Genomic DNA, 20,034 nt, shown 5'->3' with positions numbered 1-20,034 from the left:
TTTCTGTGCGAAAGGGGCTATTGCCATGACTTTTCCCAAAGCAGTTCAGCGGAAACACTGCCCTGCAGACGATTTTTAACCTTTTATTTGTCATATCAATCACAGTACTTATAGCCTACACCAAACACTGATCCCTAAACCTACCCGTGTCTATAACCTTAACCAATAAAATTAGCTGAAGGGCGAGATTTCTGGTAAAATGGTTTAGGGGAAAATTCATGCTTCCTTCCTCATTAACATAGAGAAGACTTAACCCTCACACCTAATTCTTTTTTCATTTACTACTTATATTTCTCTTTTGATCACAAACAGCTCTGAAACGCATTCAAAACCTATCATTAAGCCTAAAAAAAACCCTTTAAATCTGGAACCTACATACTGAAACCCACCTAAAACCTACCGTTATGCCTGAAACCCGCTCAAAACATCCTCTTACGCCTGAAAACCCATTCAATCAGAAACCTACATACAACAAATCAGGTTTCCGGGGTGGAACATGGATGGGGAGTCGCAAGGTGACATCACATTCTGACATCACACTTGGATGTGGGAGGGGTTGGATGTCCACCGCAGGATGCAGCGAGCCCTGCTTGGGACCACCAATCACAAAACAGGAATTGTTAGGCGGAAAATTTCGAATATGGAGAAAATGGGCATCAACACAACACAAACTGAATAGGCAGATTTTAAGGGTTCATTTCCTCAAAAAGATTTAGATGTGTATTGTCAATTTATGAATTCCAAAAATAGCTTTAGAGAGTTTGTAAATATAATTTTTTACAACCCTCTCTTTCTGAGGGCCCTGACGGCTCCCCCATATATATATTTTTAACACCGCACTGCCAGTTGCTGCTAACTACACTATCAATAACCCCTCTTTTTTTGGTTGATTATATAAGCAACTTCGAGAAAATTAGTTGTTGTTTTCTTTCCAAAGACTGCGCCATCTGTTAGGAGAGTCTGGTGCGTCTTCGTGGGCCATGAATCATATGAACATCTGGTCCAGGTGAGAACATGATAAGCACACAAACACAGTCACGTGACAAACTCAAGCAGCTCTCAGTGTGTGAGCACTGTCGACTATGAGCAGCACAGTCTGCTTTGCTCTTCAGTTTCCATAGTAAAGTCTTATTCCTAACTGTGAGAATGTCAGTGAGGGTAAACACAGCTGATCTACAAACACTTTCACACAGATGTTTGCAGTTGCATTGATTCCAGCTCTGAATAAAGACAAAGTAATCTCATCGCAGAACAGATTAATGGAATCCAATTCAATGAGCAAACAAAGACATATTCAACACAAAACTGTGCATCTACAGCATATGTCTCTTCTCTGTGTCAGCTTATTGAAAGATCAGCTTTGTGTGAAAACTTTGAGAAGACAAGGCTAGGCAGCTTGAATCTGTGCAGAATGAATACTGAAATAAGTAATGAAGTATTTCTGACCTGAGATTTGGGTCTTCAGTGGAGGTGTATTAGTGAAGTTGAGTTTAAAAGCACCCAGTACAATTCTCCCTATTTAAATCCAGGTGTGAGATCATTTAAAGGGATAGTTCACCCAAAAATTACAATTCTGTCATCATTTACTCACCCTCATGGCGTTCCATACAAGTAAGACTTTCGTTCCTCTTCGAAACACAAATGAAGATATTTTAATGAAATCCATATGACTCAAGGGGTTTAGTCCAATTTTTCTGAAGACTCGATCGCTTTATATGATGAACAGATTGAATTTAGGCTTTTATTCACATATAAACATTCATCAACTCACACATCAGTGGTGGTAAATGGAAGCTCAAGCATGTGCGAGAACCAATGAGGATGATTCTCGTGTTACGCAGCAAATTTGAGCCTCTGCAAGAACCAATGAGGTTCATTCTCGTGTGTCAAGCAGGTTCGGTTGAGCCTTTGTTTATGTTCGCTGATCAATGTTTATGTGTATAAAAGTCTAAATTCAATCTGCTCATCATATAAAGCGATCAAGTCTCTTCAGAGTATTTTGACTAAACCACTCAATTCAATATGAATTAGTTTTACGATCTCTTTATGAACTGTTTGAAGCGTCAAAGTGGTAGTTGCGTAGCTGTCAATGGAGGGACAGAAAGCTCTCAGATTTCATCAAAAAGATCTTCATTTGTGTTCTGAAGATGAACAAAAGTTTTAAGGGTTTGGAACGACATGAAGATGAGTAATTAATAAAGTAAAATCCTTTTTGGGTGAACTATCCCTTTAATAAACCTTCTAAATCATTTTAGGATACTTTTATTAAGTATAAATTACAATCAGGTCACTGTATTCTTTTTAAAACAAGATATATTGTTTTTAGTCTTTATTAATGGATTATCTTGCAATAGAAACATTTCAGAAAACTGCAAAACAGGCCAATACTATATGATAAATACATTTTTACACACTTTTTGATCTTGCATCAGTTCTCTAGAACTTTTGCAAGTTCTCCTGTCATTACAAGTACAATCTATAATAAAAATCTATGTGAAATAAATCAACAAGCAGTATGACAGTAATTCAACCTCAGAGATTTAAGTAACAATAAAGAAAGCACACGTCAGAAACACTGGAGCATTGCCGGTCATGGAGAGCCAAAGTCCTGTAGAGATTTGCTTCAACCCTGATAAAAGCTCTCCTGCCTGTAGCTTTCTAGTCCAGGTGTGTTTGATAAGGGTTAAAGCTAAACTCTGCTTGACTTTGGCTCTCTAGGACTGAAGTTCGCCACCCCTGGGTAAGACGGGAAAAAATACAGATATGCACAGCATTAAAAAAATTAAATAATAAATAAATCAGCATAAGAATCTCAACCCTTTTTATGTGCATCAACAAAAATATGTGTACCCCTTTAACTTATTTCCAACTAAATTTTGTCTTGCTTAGATAGATTGAAAAAACGTATTTGTTGAATTATTCCAGACAGCAATGCAAAATGACATGCAGATAAACCCTTAGTTAGGGTCAGTAGTAGAGATGGGTTAGCATATCAGACTACTGCTATCAGTTAAACATGACAATTACTCTATGGTGACACAAAATCTGTTTGGCATCATAACACATTCAATGGAGTCTTATAGAGCGTCAATATTTCTGTCTCTGAACAACGAACGAAAGATGAGTTGTGAGAAGATAGAAAACTTAATTTGTTTTCATTCCAGTTCTGACTGGCAACCAAACCTAGTTAAAACAGAACTTTAGTAGTAACCACACCAGGAGTTAATGTACATATTCATCATCACTGAGATCTGAGTCGTCGGCATCAACTTCCCCTTCAATCACAGATTTCTTCCCTTTACAGCACGAAACAACCAAACCAATGAGAAAGACCTGTAACAAAACAACAGATGCATTAAGACACACTACTCTCAGGATACTGCATCAATACTTTAGGTCCCTTCATTAATTTCTTACAGTTCATAATAATATAGCAGATCATTTTTAAAAAGATTTTTTTTTTTTGGCAAATTCATGAACTTACCAAAAGGAAAGCCCAGTTGCCAAAATAGTAGATGGTGCTGAAGAACCAAAACTTGTGCAGGAACAGATATGATCTTGTTACTGTGCACTGGTCTGTAAAACAAAAGGTGTAGAAAACGGGTCCTTTTAATTTAAGACATTTAAAATGTTACAAAATATTTCTATTTCAAATAAATCCTGATTCTATTTTTCAAAGTCCTGGTTTAAACCAAAATATTAAGGAGCACGGTTTTAAACATTGATAATAATAAGATATATTTCTTGAGCAGCAAATCATCATATTAGAACGATTTCTGAAGGATTATGTGACACTGAAGACTGGAGTAATGCTGCTGAATATTCAGGAATAAATGACATTTTAAAACATTAAAATAGCACTCTCGTCCCTAGATACAGCTCAGGTCCCTGCTTTAATGTTAGTCTAATAAGAATAAGCAAACGCTAATGTGTTTGCAGAGTCAGAAGGTCAGTAGGTTAGTCTTTACCCCGCCGTCATGCAGAGCGAGGGAAAGTAATCACACATGCGCGACGGTACGTGTTTTCATCAAGGAGCATGACACAGTAATTGCCAACACACACTCTTTGCAGGTTTGTGCTAACAACACGCTGCCTTTCAATTAAATGCATGAGAGAACCTCTTAGCTAGAGCCGCCTCAAGCTAACCTGTCACACTGACCAGAGAACCGGCGTCAAGCTGATGACCATGTCAATGAAGAGGAAACCAGTGAAAACAATAACAAACATCAGGATTAAAATGACAACAAATATTAAGGTGGTACTTGGCAAACCCAAAATAGCCAACATTTTTGACAAATCCAGAGAAAAGAAAAATATGTATTATTAAAATTTCCAATACAGCTTCATAGTTTGAGGGAGAAAAAAATCAAATTGCGATATTTCTGAAAAAATTGTGATTGAGATTTAAAATGCGATTAAAACAAATTCCAGGTTTGCATCAGGCGGATTATGAGCTATTCGCATGTAAGAACACATTGCAGCGCTTCACTCTGAAACACGCAGCGCAGCAATTTTTTTTTTAATGAATTGAGATAGGATAATCGCATAAAGACATATTGCCATTTCAGTTTTATTTTGATTAATCATGTAGCCCTACAAATATATGTATTTTTTTCCCAATGTCTAAGTATGAGGTCTTCTATATATATATTAAAACATTTTATTGCTGTAAGAAGCCTTTTTGAACTCAATTAAGGTTAATTTTAAAATACCCTTTGAAAAAATATATTTCAAAGCAGATTTATCATGTGATGCCTGAACAAAACCAAGAATAATAAAATCGAAAAAAATATATAATAATCATAATAATATCAATAATTGATGTTTGATGGATATCATCTGCTTTAAAAACAATTGGTCAACATCATCAGCCACATTAGCGCTATCAAAATAACATTTTCATTATCAGTCCATTTTGATAATTATCATGATAAATGTCAAATCTTTCTTCCAAGCTTAAAGGCAGATTTTTGCTTTTGAGTGAAAGCTGTAGAAACCAGATGGTTAATTGTGCTTTTAAACTCTTTATTTGTCAGAAAAGGAAACAAAAACTTGCCAAACAGGTTTCACAAATCTGAGGTAGAAAATTCAAAACATTTGTAATGATCAAATATTTCTATACATCAAAATATGCATGAGAAACCCTTTTCCAGTATTTTTTTCCTTAACAAAATAAATATATTAATAGAAAATTGTATTTCTTAAGTTTCTGCATGTCTGCAGATGTTATTATTTCAAATCATAAAAAAGGTTTATGTTGCCTGAGTTTGATGGCATGTATCTTTGAGACAGTTTGTAGTGCAGGCTGCAATATTAATGCATATTTTGTCTCTTAGAAACGCACATTTGACAGTAACTTGAATTGACAGTAGCAGTAGCTTGAGTTGGGACGTAGATGTAACGCCACTCATATCATGGTAAAATGTAACTATATGGTTTCTTTCTATGGTATTTGTAATGAAAAACAGTTGCCCAAATACATGACACAAATACTGTAAATATATTCCATTACTCCTTTTATCCACATTTCTGCCACAATACCTTGGTGCAGTTACAGTGAATCTATGGCTAATGATGGTGATTTGTAGATTGAAAAGCCTCCAAACTGGATGGTTGATTGCATAGTGTTTCTCGTGTCAGTGCTGTTGAAAATGACCGCACTGTTTTATCTGGCTTTAGACTATAAATCTTAAAGACGTGTGTTCTTCAGTGAATTCAAGCGCTTCTCACTGGATCTCACAGTTCAGTTTAATGGTCATGTAAACACATCTGCTCTAATAATCTTGCGCTTATTAGTGACGTTGTTCAAGCGCGGTTTCATTCCGCTTTTGGTGCAAAGGCATTACATCAAACTTTTGTTATTTTATCAGGGAAAATTATATAGTGATAATTATAGTTTATCAACACATGTGGTTTTAGTTTAAGGTTAATATGTCTGTTGGTCTTATTTTTGTACTACGCAATGAAGTGGGCAGCAAGATAGCTAATGTGAGATGTTCCTGTATGAAGAAGTTCATCTGGGCTCACGGATCAAACGGAGCGAGTGTCACTACAGCAGGAGGGTTGTAATCAGCTCAATCTGTCGAGGTGCTTGTGAAGAAGCAGGCCCTACTGAGTGGGCTCTACAGAGGGAAGGGAGGAGAAGTGGAGAGAAAGATCTGGTAGTGTTTATGCAGATCATTAGCAGCTCCAGGCACGCAACAGGAGGTTGGTTGAGGCACCAGGGGTCACTGAACTCACTCTGTGTTTTACATCCTATCATCTCATGCACATGCAGTCTAAGGCTCCATTTGCACTCGGCATTAACCTCGGCCCCGAGTGATCCCATCACAAGTGGTCAGCCAGAACCAGGATTGATGCTCAAATCTAGTATTACATGCAGTCTTAAATGTCTGCACTGGCCAGTTGCATATCACTTCCTACATCAGAGAGTATGAACTCTTCTAAATGTTCCATCAGATGGAAGCTTCCTTTAAAAAGAAAAGCCCTAGCGGTAGTTTAGTACCTCCACATGTGCTTTGAATGATCTGATCATTTAATATTGTGTCAAATTCATGTCATTTTTAAACAGAAAAGCAAAGTTATTAAAAATAGACTTGTTTGTTTTGAAAACTTGAAAAAAGTCTAGACAGACAGACAGAAAGAAAGATACAGACAGAGATAGATAGACGAACAATAGAGACAGACAGAAGACAGACAGACGAACAATAGACAGACAGACAGATAGATAGATGCAGACAGACAGAAAGAGCCGAACAGTAGACCGACGATAGATAGATAGCACCAGTCCTCTGGTTCTGGCTCAGTAGAAACAGGACCTGTTTGAGAGCAGGCACCTTCCTCCCCTCCTGCACTTTTCCTGCCATCTGCAGCTCAGCAGATGCTCACCTGAGTTACGGGGCAGATGGTTCTCAACAGTGCTCTGGCTAAACATATCATCGTGTACACACTGACCCGGTTCACCTTCAGATCGCAGTCGCTGCTGACGGAGAACAGCTTGCCAAAGACCACTGCCATTCAGACCCACAGTCTGCTCACTCGCTCGGTATGTGTGGCATTGTGTTGGCATGGGCCTTTTGAGCACTGACTGTTAAAGGGGTAGTTCACCCATATATAGAAAATTGTGTCATCATTTACTCACCCTCATGTTTTACGAATCTGTACGCTGCCATTTTGTTTGTGGAATACAAAAGTAAAAATGTGTGAAAAACCTGAATTTATAATTTTATGAGGTAATTTTCACAGGTAAGGAATACAGGTAAGTGATACATAGTCCGAGTCATAGTCCGGACAATGAGTGTGAGACAATGAGCACAGGTGTGTGTGCTTATATGCCAGAGGTGATGAGTGTACTGATGAGGTGCAGGTCAGGAACAAGAGGGATACTGGGAAACGTAAAAAAAAAAAAAAAAAAAAGTGTGATAAGGTGACTGGATATGGGAGCTTGTGACAAGGACCACTAGAAAAAAAATACTGTAGAATACCACTCAAGTCTTAGTCTTCTAAAGCCATACAATAGCTTTGAGTGAGAAGCAGATGATAATCTAAAGTATTTTTGTCACACACACACACACACACACACACACACACACACACACACACACACACACACACACACACACACACACACACACACACACACACACACACACACACACACACACACACACACACACACACAGACACACAATCCAGTGAGCGCTATCCAGTTTAAAATGGTTTATAATTATAATAAATGTAAAACAGAACAAATAAGCCTGGCTTATGTGCACTACTGTTCAATACTTTGGGGTCGGTACGATTTTTTAAATGTTTTTTAAAGTCTCTTATGCTCATCAAGGCTGCTTTTCTTTTCAAAAATACAGTATTACAGTAGAATTGTAAAATCATCATTTTTAGTCAAGTCATTCTCTTCAAATGGTATTGAATTTGAACCACTGCATTTGTACAGTCATAAAACCAACTGTAAAGTGTTCATGTAGGAGCATGCCAGGCATGAATGCACACCTTTAAGATTTTTTTTTTTTTATATTTAATAAAATAAACTGTCAAATCATGTGTAAATATTGCTATTTTTTCAGTAGGCCTACCGCATGATCTCTCATTTATTTTAATATCAACTAGGCCTATCTAAAAAGTGTGCATCATGTCTGACAACTAAATTAACAATTTACAGTTGTTTTTATGACTGTAAGTCGTTCTCTTCAACTGCTATTGAAGTTAGAAACATGTGTACCAATGTCGTAACTTTAGAGACGGTCCCTAAATGTGCGAGCGTCGAATATCCAGTGTCAAGCCAACTTTATAGCAGTATTTTACTGGGAATCGCTCAGTGTGAAACTTTGCGCGTTACGATCATATTATGAGTCAGTTTGCCTGTTCCTATATCTAGTATAGCCTACCTCCCAAATAAGGTGAGAGGTTTGGTCTTTTTTATTACTTTATTAGTCCATTAGCGTCCATTAGCGTTAAGTGTCCTGACCGCAGGGGAATCCTGGAGAATGACGTATTGAGGGAAACACTAGTACTGCAGCACATCAGCGCAATATAAAGTTAAGAAAAATAAACAACCGAGAGAAATGTATGTCTACTACCTAAGATTTAACGTTTTATCTGTACATCAGCATCGGGGAATAACATTATAATCTCGTTCACGGTAGAGAAAGCTGCTAACATGTGCAACAATAACTGTGGAGATTTAAATGTAAGCACAGCTTTTGTCTTTATCTGCTTTTCCATGTATATACTGGCCCTGATAATCATCGTAAATACATTTCTGTAAATCCGTTTTTATGAATGAATGACTCTCATCCGTTGCTCTATAGTTTTCTTCATCAACAGCCGCTTGCACCTCCTGCTGGCGAGGTCGACTAACAGCTATGGAGATTATCAATCGGCAATCTACTGAAATTCCTGCCGTTCAAGGAAGTCAAATGTTGAATTTTCTGTTGAATTTGTGGAAGCGAATTTGTAAAGCGAAATAAAATGGACCTAAAATTGCCTTTCGAATATTATAGGTTGTATTTTTAAACAGAATGAATATTTTGGAAGTGAAAGCTGAAAGGTGAATATGGATTATTGTATTTTTATTAAATTAAAACATGTGTGAAATGTTTTTAATTGAAATATTCACAGCTTAAATATACAACCTTGTTGAAATGTCAGCCCATAAAAATGCAAGCCCTAAAAATACAATAGTGCAATTCAACAAGCTTTTTTGTTTCAAAAACATTTGTCATTATTTTACTTCCATAGGTTTGGAACAAGATGAGTGTGAGTTCATAATAACAGTTTTCATTTCTGAGTTTTCATTATCCCATTAACAGAGGGAAGTAACTGAAAGGAAGCCTGTGTCAGAGTGTGAGTTCAGTGTGTGGTCAGTACAGCGGAGCAGCCCTCTCTGAAAGCATGCATTATTAATGATGACTCATTTGTTTCTGTGTATACACTGAAAAAGAACAGGATGGAAAAGTGCTCTAAAGTGCTCTCTCCCTATGAGAAGAACATTCTCTCAACCTCTCAGTTTGTTTGGGGATTTTTGATTGTTTTTGCCCTTCTTCTACAATGTTTTCTGAAAGCACTCTGCACATTTCACTATGTACCTGAGTTTTCCGGGGCCGTTGAACCTCTGGCCATTGCTCTCGATGGAAAGCTGCTATTATATATTATGATTTTACTCTATACTGTCTTGAGGTCTGAATATTATGTCTCTCAGATACTACCTCAAACACAACCTTCTGCCTTCTGGTTCCAGATGATGATGAACCCACTGTGGGTTACAAAAAGTTCCTCATTAAGAATGCAGTACTCAAACAAAATCTCATCAAAGTTTCTCATCTCATCATATATCTACTGATTTTTGCAACCTTTGCTTAAAAATAATGAACTTGATGGTCCCTGTCAGTGTTATCATCATCAACAGTACTGAAAAACATTATCATTAACTGAAATAAACATAAAAACTGAAAACTGAAACTAACATTTCATGAAATATGGTTTCCTCAAGAGCAACACAACTATTTTAAACATTGATAATAATAATAATAATAATAATAATAAGAAGAAGAAGAAGAAGAAGGCCTCTCAAACAGCTATTTCAGTCACGCAAGTGCAGCTCTTATCTCCTTGAATTGGGAAACATCAAAGCTGGCAATTCAATTTCACCAATAAAAACTGACACCAAATGTCTCAAATTCAGTTTCTAAATGTTCAAATAAAAACGAATGGCTTTATTACTTAGAAGACGGGACTTATTCCACCATATTCCGCGTTGCACTTTCTCCCATTCATAGTAATACTAGTGCAATGTCTTTCTATATATAAAGTCTTTGCTATTAAGTTTTTTTGTCACATATTGAGATCAGAAGTACTAAACTGATGTTAATTGGCATACATGTGCAAAGAGCCCTCCAATTAATAATCACTAAAAAGCTGTCACTCATCTCAGTTCATCACAATCTTACAAAGTTCTGTTATAATCAATGAAGCTGTCTACATTGCACAATGAATCTCTTATTTGCATTGTGTCTAAACTTTAAGGCTCAACTACCCCTGCCCCAACTGCCCCTACCCCTCCGTTTTGCGCGTTCATGTCTAGGGGTAGGATGACCCGATTCTTGTTGTGATAGAGACGAAGGGCGAAGGGGTAGGGCTACATAGCTCTCGAAACGGAGATTTTTCAGAGGCACACTCGTTCGGAGTGTGCCTCTGAAAAATCTCCGTTTCGAGAGCTATGTGGAGGGCGGAGCGCTACGTGAAATTTCCCAAAATGCATCGCGAATCACCGGCGAGATGGCTTCGCAAACGGTTAAGCGTTTAAATTTAGCCTCAGATAACGCCACCATGCACTTTATTTACTCTTATTATAATAAAATAGTCATTTAAATAAAGAAATTGTATAATAAATGACCTTTCCGAAACAGAAAAGACACACATTTCGGGTAAGGAATGTTATAATCATCATGTTTCCTCAGAGGTAAGAGCAGCAGCCCTCATTGTCAGTCGTTGTCATGGAGAAATCCTTTAAAAACTCGTCGCTTCCATAACGTCAGAACGATCATCGACGACTGATGACGTATCGGGTTCATGAAGGGTTGTTCCATTTCGTAGGGGAATATTTCAACTCCTTGGCGCTTGTAACTCTGTTTTTAGGGCCAAGGGGTACAATCGAAAACAAGGGGTAGGGGCAAGGGGTGAATTGGTATTGAGCCCAATTGTTATAAAGTGAGAATTCGTGAGCGTGCAGTACCCACCACTTAAAAAAAACTCTGGCATTTAGAGCGGTGTGTGGAATCTGACTAACTTAAAACACTTCTGATTGGCCATTGCGTTCAAGAGATAAACATGTCTGTGATTGGCTTCACTGCTCAACGCTGCAAAAACAGTTGTAAACAGAAACCCTTTGACACTTTTCAGAGCGCAAACACAAATATGCCCTGGGGTGTTTGTCTAATATGATATTGTTACAGTTACAACTGAGGGTGCCGTAGAAGCGTGCCTGCCTCTCAAGTGTCACCGCCCAAACCCCAACCCCCCCCCCCCCCCCCCCCCCCGTCCTGCTTTAGTGTACGCTATGAAAACCTCATCTTTTTCATTACTTGGATTACATTACAAAAAATAAAAATAAAAAGCAAGCCTGTTATATCAATTACTGTATATGAAACAAATGCTATTGTTTAGCATTTTTTGCAGTCTCAGTAACAGCATGTATATGAGAACTGTGTGCACTGGGTCTGAATCAGCTTAAATGAGACTCCATTAAGATGCATTAGACTCTCTCTATGTACCAGCGGCCCACATCTACCACTAAAGTAACACCATGGGGTGCACATGGCGGCATGGACCCGTGCCAGGCGGTGCCTGACGTGGCTATTAATTAAAATGTTCCTTAATTATCTGCTCTGTTTTAGTGCTTAGCTGAGTGATTATAGCCAGCTCTCAATGCAACAGACCGGGGGTGAATTCAGATAGAATAAGAGACAGACAAAGGGAGGAAAACAAACGATCGATGGTTTAAAGCAAAAGTTCAACCAATAAAAGAAAATTGTGTCATCCTTTTACTCATCCTCATGCCATTCAAAACCAGAATGACTTTCTTCTGTGGGACACAAAAGGAGGATTTTGTAGAATTGTACTGGTCACTCTTTTTATTGCATTTCCAATAAATGGAAACTGAGGCATTTACGCTTTTACAAAAAGGAAGTAAAAAGCAACTTAAAAGTATCATAAAATTTCTCCACATGATTCATGCAATATATTCTTGAGTCTTTTGAAGTAATATGACAGCTTTGTGCGAGAAACTTAATATATTATTATATTTTTCCCCCAAGTGAGCTGTTAACCTCTGTGACCAGATCAATGAGTGAGCAAGTCAACTCGAAAAGACTATTTAGACCAGTTTTGTGAACTAGATGAACTTATTTATAAAATAGATCAGACTCAAAAGAATGAATCAGACATAACCATTTCTGTCTGATTCATAAATAATTAATTATTTATATCATTTCTGTTTTGTGAAACCATCCATTGAAAGAATTAAAACTCAAAAGAATAAGTCGTCCTTACCTTGATGAACACATTAATGTGAATGTAAAGATCTTCATTTTCACTTATATGGTCTTTTCCTCATTATACAAATCTACCATATGTCTTGTGAAAACTTGGAATACAGTGAACAATTAATATATACTACGGATGCATTTTCATCCATTTTGAAGCGTGTCCTCATTTTTTCTATAAGCATGGAAAAGATCAACCAGCACAACTCTTCAAAATCGTCCTGTTGTGTTATAAGGAGGAAATAAAGTCATATAGGTTTAGGTAAGGATGAGGGTTGATCAATAACGACAACATTTACATTTTTAGGACAAGAAACACAAATCCTGGAGGTGTTATCACTCACTATTGGAAGCAAATGCACTTTCAACTTTTCCTTCCTTTTTTTCTCTCTGTCTTTCAATCTGTCTCTTTTATTGTTTAGCCAACAGATGTCTAAATTTGGCACTGATTTCTCAAAAAGCTTCAACTGGAGCATTTGCAAACCTTTATCACAAAGGAATAAAAGTGAGAGCCAAAAACAGGCAGCGACAAGGCATGGGCTTTCCATAACAACCTCAAGGGGAAGAGAAAAAGCAGCAGAAAAGGTGAGTGTAATGTTCACATTGATGAAGCTGCGGAATGGTAGGGTGTCAGATCGAGTGCAAAATTGCATTAAAAAAAAGTGGCACTTTTAACTACAAATAATCTTGTGAGGTTAGAATAAAATCAGATTGAAAGTGCAGTGGAGGAGTGCAGCAGGAGAGCATGAGTGATATCAGAGCTGCTGTCTCACCTGTTACCAATTCTCATATTTATAGCAGCAATATAACAGACAGACTCACGTGGCTCATGATTCATACTAGTCATCCATAGCTCCTCTCTGGGTAAATGTGCGTGGAGAAAGAAAATGGAGCATGTGAATACTTCACATTTAAACTATTACTGAATCAGAACATCTTTAAAATGTATCAAGGAAATGTAGTGAATTTGAATATAGCTCTGGTTTTAACCACATATGAATAGTTTAATGCCATACTGTTCAAAAGTATGGGGTCAGTGCGGTTTTTTAAAGGAATTAATACTTTTATTCAGCATGAAATGCATTAAATTATGATGCATTAAAAGTGATAAAATTGTCAGTAAAGACTTTAACATGGTTACAAAAAAAATCTGTTTTTTTTTAATAAAATGATTATGCTGGTGTGCTCAAGACAGCCCGCTACCCCAGGAACTCCCCCCTTTTGGACAGATGTGTCCATGTACCAATTGACCATCATAAAGGTGGTCAGCCTCTTCGCCAGAATCACAAGAAAAATCTTGCCTTCGACATTAAGGAGTGAGATGGTATGGGATTGCTTAATCCCTATAGAGTTATCTTCCTTAGGGATGAAGCATCCCTCAGCGACCAGGTTTTAATTATTTAAAACCTTTCGATTTAAATTTCATCCTGTTCTTCACATATTAAGATCCTATATGGCTTCACAAGACATGGAATTCAGTGCATGAGTCATATGAACTGCTTTTATGAGGCTTTTTATTCATTTTCAGAGCTTGACAGTTCCAGACCCCATTCATGGAATGGAAGAGCAGATATGATAAATGATCAAACAACTTCTCTTTTTTGAAACTTCCCTTTAAAAGTCACTTTAAAAAAAATCACTTTAAAAGTTAAAGTGTTCTGCTGCAACCACATTGGCCAATGTGGGTCTTTCATGTTAGATGTCCCTCTGAAACTGTGTTGGATGATGTTTATATATTCCAGGTAAATGTTCTTCAGAAGACATTTACAATATAATATTCAATAAATACAATTCAATGAAACAAATGTGGCCTTCGCCTATTCTGAAAAACACATTTCCTGTATTCATTCAACAAGCACCTTTGATAGAACTATCACAAAACAACTTACTTCTGTTCTGTCCTTCAAACTAATTTATCAATCACTGACATTTGGATATTATCTCTCGGTCTCTCTTCATTACAGCAGCATCTGAAGCTACAGAAGAACACATTGTGGTGAAGAATCTCAGGTTTAGGAACAAACAGAATGACTGGCATCTGCCGACCTCCGTGAGAGCGAAGACCAATTCATCCAGATAATGACTAAACAGTGATTTGTGTTGTGAAGAAAATAAATTGTATTGTAAAAAAAAAACGGGCATAAGTATCTGCCATCTTTGAACATATCAAACATCATCCTCCCCTGAACATCCCTGATGCTGTTGCTAGGGAACAGTCCTGACAGTAGGGTGAACACTTGATTTCTTCAGCATTATAATGTGTCATGGCTTCCCATGTCAGACCTATGACACTTATGAAATCATATTTTCAACTAAAAGAAAGTTTACCATTGTTTCATGTATATAATGTCATATTATTGCACTGTGATTACATCAAATGGCAATATATTTTAGATAATATGGGACTGAATTAATAAAATATTAAGCTGAAATGTAAAAAATAATATCATGATAAAGACACCATGCATTGCCAAAAATCATGGTAGTACCATGGTAATTTAGTAACCTCCCCCCAAGCACATTTTTTTGGTACTTTTTTGTAATAAGCATTATGAAAATTCACTCAATTCAATGAGCTGAAATATAAAAATGGCACAGACGTGCTTGAGATGGTGCCAATGTTCCCTTCAGTCAAACTGAGGCCTGAGCAGATCTGGAATGTACACCAGTGAGATGGAAAATGAGAATTTAATTAAAACTGCGGATTAGACAAGTTTCCTAAAGTTCTAAGAGGTTTATGAGAAAAGAAATGCATGCCGAGTAAATGACATTAAAGATACACTCACCTGAAGGATTATTAGGAACACCTGTTCAATTTCTCATTAATGCAATTATCTAATCAACCAATCACATGGCAGTTGCTTCAATGCATTTAGGGGTGTGGTCCTGGTCAAGACAATCTCCTGAACTCCAAACTGAATGTCAGAATGGGAAAGAAAGGTGATTTAAGCAATTTTGAGCGTGGCATGGTTGTTGGTGCCAGATGGGCCGGTCTGAGTATTTCACAATATGCTCAGTTACTGGGATTTTCTTGCACAACCATTTCTAGGGTTTACAAAGAATGGTTTGAAAAGGGAAAAACATCCATTATGCAGCAGTCCTGTGGGCGAACATGCCTTGTTGATGCTAGAGGTCAGAGGAGAATGGGCCGACTGATTCAAGCTGATAGAAGAGCAACTTTGACTGAAATAACCACTCGTTACAACCGAGGTATGCCGCAAAGCATTTGTGAAGCCTCGACACGCACAACCTTGAGGCGGATGGGCTACAACAGCAGAAGACCCCACCGGGTACCACTCATCTCCACTACAAATAGGAAAAAGAGGCTACAATTTGCAAGAGCTCACCAAAATTGGACAGTTGAAGACTGGAAAAATGTTGCCTGGTCTGATGAGTCTCGATTTCTGTTGAGACATTCAGATGGTAGAGTCAGAATTTGGTGTAAACAGAATGAGAACATGGATCCATCATGCCTTGTTACCTCTGTGCAGGCTGGTGGTGGTGGTGTAATGGTGTGGGGGATGTTTTCTTGGCACACTTTAGGCCCCTTAGTGCCAATTGGGCATTGTGTAAATGCCACAGCCTACCTGAGCATTGTTTCTTCTGACCATGTCCATCCCTTTATGGCCACCATGTACATATCCTCTGATGGCTACTTCCAGCAGGATAATGCACCATGTCACAATCATTTCTTGAATCATTTCAAATTGGTTTCTTGAACATGACAATGAGTTCACTGTACTAAAATGGCCCCCACAGTCACCAGATCTCAACCCAATAGAGCATCTTTGGGATGTGGTGGAATGGGAGCTTCGTGCCCTGGATGTGCATCCCACAAATCTCCATCGAATGCAAGATGCTATCCTATCAATATGGGCCAACATTTCTTAAGAATGCTTTCAGCACCTTGTTGAATCAATGCCACGTAGAATTAAGGCAGTTCTGAAGGCGAAAGGGGGTCAAACACAGTATTAGTATGGTGTTCCTAATAATCCTTTAGGTGAGTGTAATCAGAAAAACTTGATCAGAGATATGCAATTGTGATTTCCTTTCAACTGTCCATCACTTCAAACTGAAAATACTGTCATTATTTACTCACCCTCATTCCATTCCAAAACCTTAAAGGTACACTATGCAACCTTTTTTTGTACAAAATTAATAAAATTCAAATGAGTTAATATATCATCAATCAGCATCAATTAGCCTAATTGTGAATGTTTTATGAGCAGTAGGAAAAGCACACTTTTTTTTAGTTATGAGAGAGAACCATATTCATCTGCACAGTCAGGCAGAGCCGAACCATAACCAAAACAATGTTCTTCTGCAAAATGCATGAAGTTTTATTTTTAAAAGTTATATAGTGTACCTTTAATACGGTTATATTTTAATTCATTAAACCCCCAATTATATAAAGTATTTTGAACTTGTATGTAAGTTTCCTGAATCCTGAAGTAAAGTAAACTATCATGCACACATCATATAGATTATTAAAGGGTTAGTTCACAGAAAAAAGAAAATTCTGTCATTAATTAACACTTTGTTTACAAAAAGAATTGACCTGCAACCAGACGCATGTGTGTTGTGTTGATTCGAGAGCTGATGTACTGTTGTTCCATGAACTCGCTTTGGATAATACATTTTTGTGCAAACAAAGCACTCGCGTCGCTTCATAATATTAAAAATAGAAACTCAAACAGGCTTGAGACATTATGACGGAAGAAATATTGACAGAGAACTAATCCTTTAAGAGTAAGACTAAAGTATATTTTAATCTTCTTTGGAGTGTGTGAAAATGCCTTATAATGTAACAGAGGCATGGATATTTCATTTTTAAAATCTTTATTATTTATTTTCTATCTTGTTTCAACAGTGCTCTGAGCTCTTAAGATCGGAGCATTAAAAATCAACAGGATATATATTTCCAAACAAACCACATCTGTGCATTTGCTAAGAGCCAGACGAGCATCAGGCATTCATTAGACCATGGTTAGAAATCAATCTGACAGGATGAGGAAATATATGCCTGGCCGACTGGAGGGGAGAGCAGAACATTGTAAGTTTCATTTTAATTTGCGGCTGCTGAATCTATTGGCACACCAAGTGACTTGGTGGATGGTAGCCATGGCAACAATACTTGATTCTCCAAATACACTGCATATATCTGAACTAAAATGAACAAATATAATATCATTAAACGAGTGCAGAGAGAGACAGGAAGAGAGATGTGCAAAAGCTAAAATAAATCTGAAAGACTAAGGAAAATGATAATACAGTTGCCTGTTGAATGCATACATGTAGTAAAGACATAAGTAATGCCTTTTTATGTTAAATGCACTCCATATCTGTGCATTCAGCAGTGCAGATGTCTTCAGCAGCGGTTTAAACACGAATACATAGCAAGATCCCATGAATCCCAGCGGCTGTTTAACATAAGGGTAGATGGTATAACCGTAATCCTATATCACGGCATGACTAATTTAGGGTACGGATAATACTGCATGTATCCCAATATTGCTTTTTCTGCTGATTATATGTAACTCTTAAGTTAAAAAGACTAAAAAATAATATTTTATTGAGTCTTATTTTATAAAAAATATATAATATATATATATAAAATAAAAATATGTATTTTCTTACTAAAAATAAGAACAAAGAAGCAAATTACAAAGAGTAGGACAAATACAATAGAGCAAAGAAACAACTTAAATAAACTTTATGTTTTTCAGCTACAGTAGGTTTATTTAAAGCTGCAGTCCGTAACTTTTGTGGGTTAAAAATTATCCAAAATACACGTTTGAGCAAGTACACAACCAGCCAGTGTTCAAAACTATCTGCTTGCCTTAGCTCGATTCAAAACGGTAAGCTTGTAATAATGTTTTTAATTCCAGTGGTACTGGTGGGTTTCCGTGGGAAATTCGATCATGTATTTGCGTGTAATGTAATAAGAAATAGACTATTACAGAAATTTAATAATCAAGTGTATAACCAAAACACTGCATAGGCTTTACTCTATGAATGAAATATGAAATGATTCTTATTAAAGATACCAAAGTGATTCAGTCAAGAGCAGTCAGTTTTACTGTCTTATGTTGTTTGATTAACATAAATGAGACAGACAGATTATTCTGCTGCCCCTTTAAGACTGAATGCACGGATCCAATTTACTGACACACATCCGGTTTTCACCCAACTGGATACGTTAAATTAAGTCATTCTGCATCCCGATTCGCCTACTTATACTATGCCCTAAAAGTATGTACTGTTTTTGTGAAGATAAAGTACAAACTTTTGAGTGTATAGCAGAAGACTAGGCAAGCTTTGGGACATACTACTTCATAATCGTGTTATGTGCATCCTGTCACCTGCCCTGTCAATTATCTTGTCACAGTTAAAATCCTCCACATTCAATTTAACTTAGTTTCGGAGAGAAATTTAGCTGCATGTCTTTCATGCGGAGAACTCTCCTTGTGCGTTTGCAATTTGCATTATGATGCATTTAAAAGTTAATGACCAAACGTATAATTACAAAAGTTCACAATGCTGTTGCAGATTAAATATAATGTGGGTAACATTAAATAAATATATTTTTGTCAGGTTAGATTCTGATTATTAATCACTCAAACCTATTTATCTTAACCTCTCTTCTTGACCATCAGACTCAATCTACCATATTTGCATATCTGCCAATGGGTTGTGGGCAATATTAACCATTAGAGTGTGCACAAATCTGCACTTCAGACAATCCAGGTATCTTTGGAATACTCATTTCAACATACTACATACTAATTCTCATTTTGAATACTATTTAGCACAGATAGTATGGAGATTGGGATGCAGCAATAACTGACTATATTTATGCGACTACTCAACACGACAGCATTTTGACATTATTGTGAATCTATCTGACCATTCAAGACGTGAAAGAGAACTAAATTTCCCGATCGTATGCTGTCAAAGAGAGGTGGCTTTCTGTGTGCGTGCTTCGAGTAAATGTATTAAGTATTATAAAGTAATATATTATTGATTACTTAAATATTTCATAATAAAAGTATGTGTACACACATACATAAGTATATAATTTATAAACATATTCAATTAACAAATAAGTAACTGCTCAATTACGGCAAAAATCATAATTAGAATTATTTTGACCAATATTGTAATCACAATTATTTAACATGGTTAGTGGACGAGATGACCAAAATCTTACACTAGTATTTTTATAATTTTTTTCACAATAGCGATAAATATAAAACATATTTTGCTGGATAAATGATAATAACATTTAGGTACTAGTGAAATTTCACAAACCTTGACACCAATTTCAATACCAAAGCAGAGACAGACTAACGTAGGATAAAAAATTATATTATTAAAGAAAAGTTAACAGTCAGTAATACAATAAAACAAAAGAAGAAAATTATAAACAATAGAACAAATACAATAGAAAAAAAGACAAAAATGAAATAATGGTTTT

General features: G+C 36.7%; 1 protein-coding gene across 1 annotated transcript in view; it reads right to left on the bottom strand.

Moving 5' to 3' along the window:
* Positions 1–2,295: 2,295 nt before the first annotated feature.
* lmbrd1 (LMBR1 domain containing 1) overlaps positions 2,296–20,034 on the bottom strand; it is a 99,077-nt gene continuing 81,338 nt past the window's right edge. The window contains exons 15-16 of the mRNA XM_077236474.1: positions 3,485–3,576; positions 2,296–3,333 (exon numbers count right to left, since the gene is read on the bottom strand). Coding sequence (XP_077092589.1) covers positions 3,223–3,333; positions 3,485–3,576 — 203 coding nt within the window. The 3' untranslated portion in view covers positions 2,296–3,222. The remainder of the gene's footprint in view (positions 3,334–3,484; positions 3,577–20,034) is intronic.

The sequence above is a fragment of the Siphateles boraxobius genome, unplaced genomic scaffold, assembly GCF_051911475.1.
Source record: "Siphateles boraxobius isolate OS27281-9 unplaced genomic scaffold, OSU_SipBor_1 20, whole genome shotgun sequence".
Lineage (NCBI taxonomy): Eukaryota > Metazoa > Chordata > Actinopteri > Cypriniformes > Leuciscidae > Siphateles > Siphateles boraxobius.
This window is presented reverse-complemented; position numbering and strand designations above follow the sequence as displayed.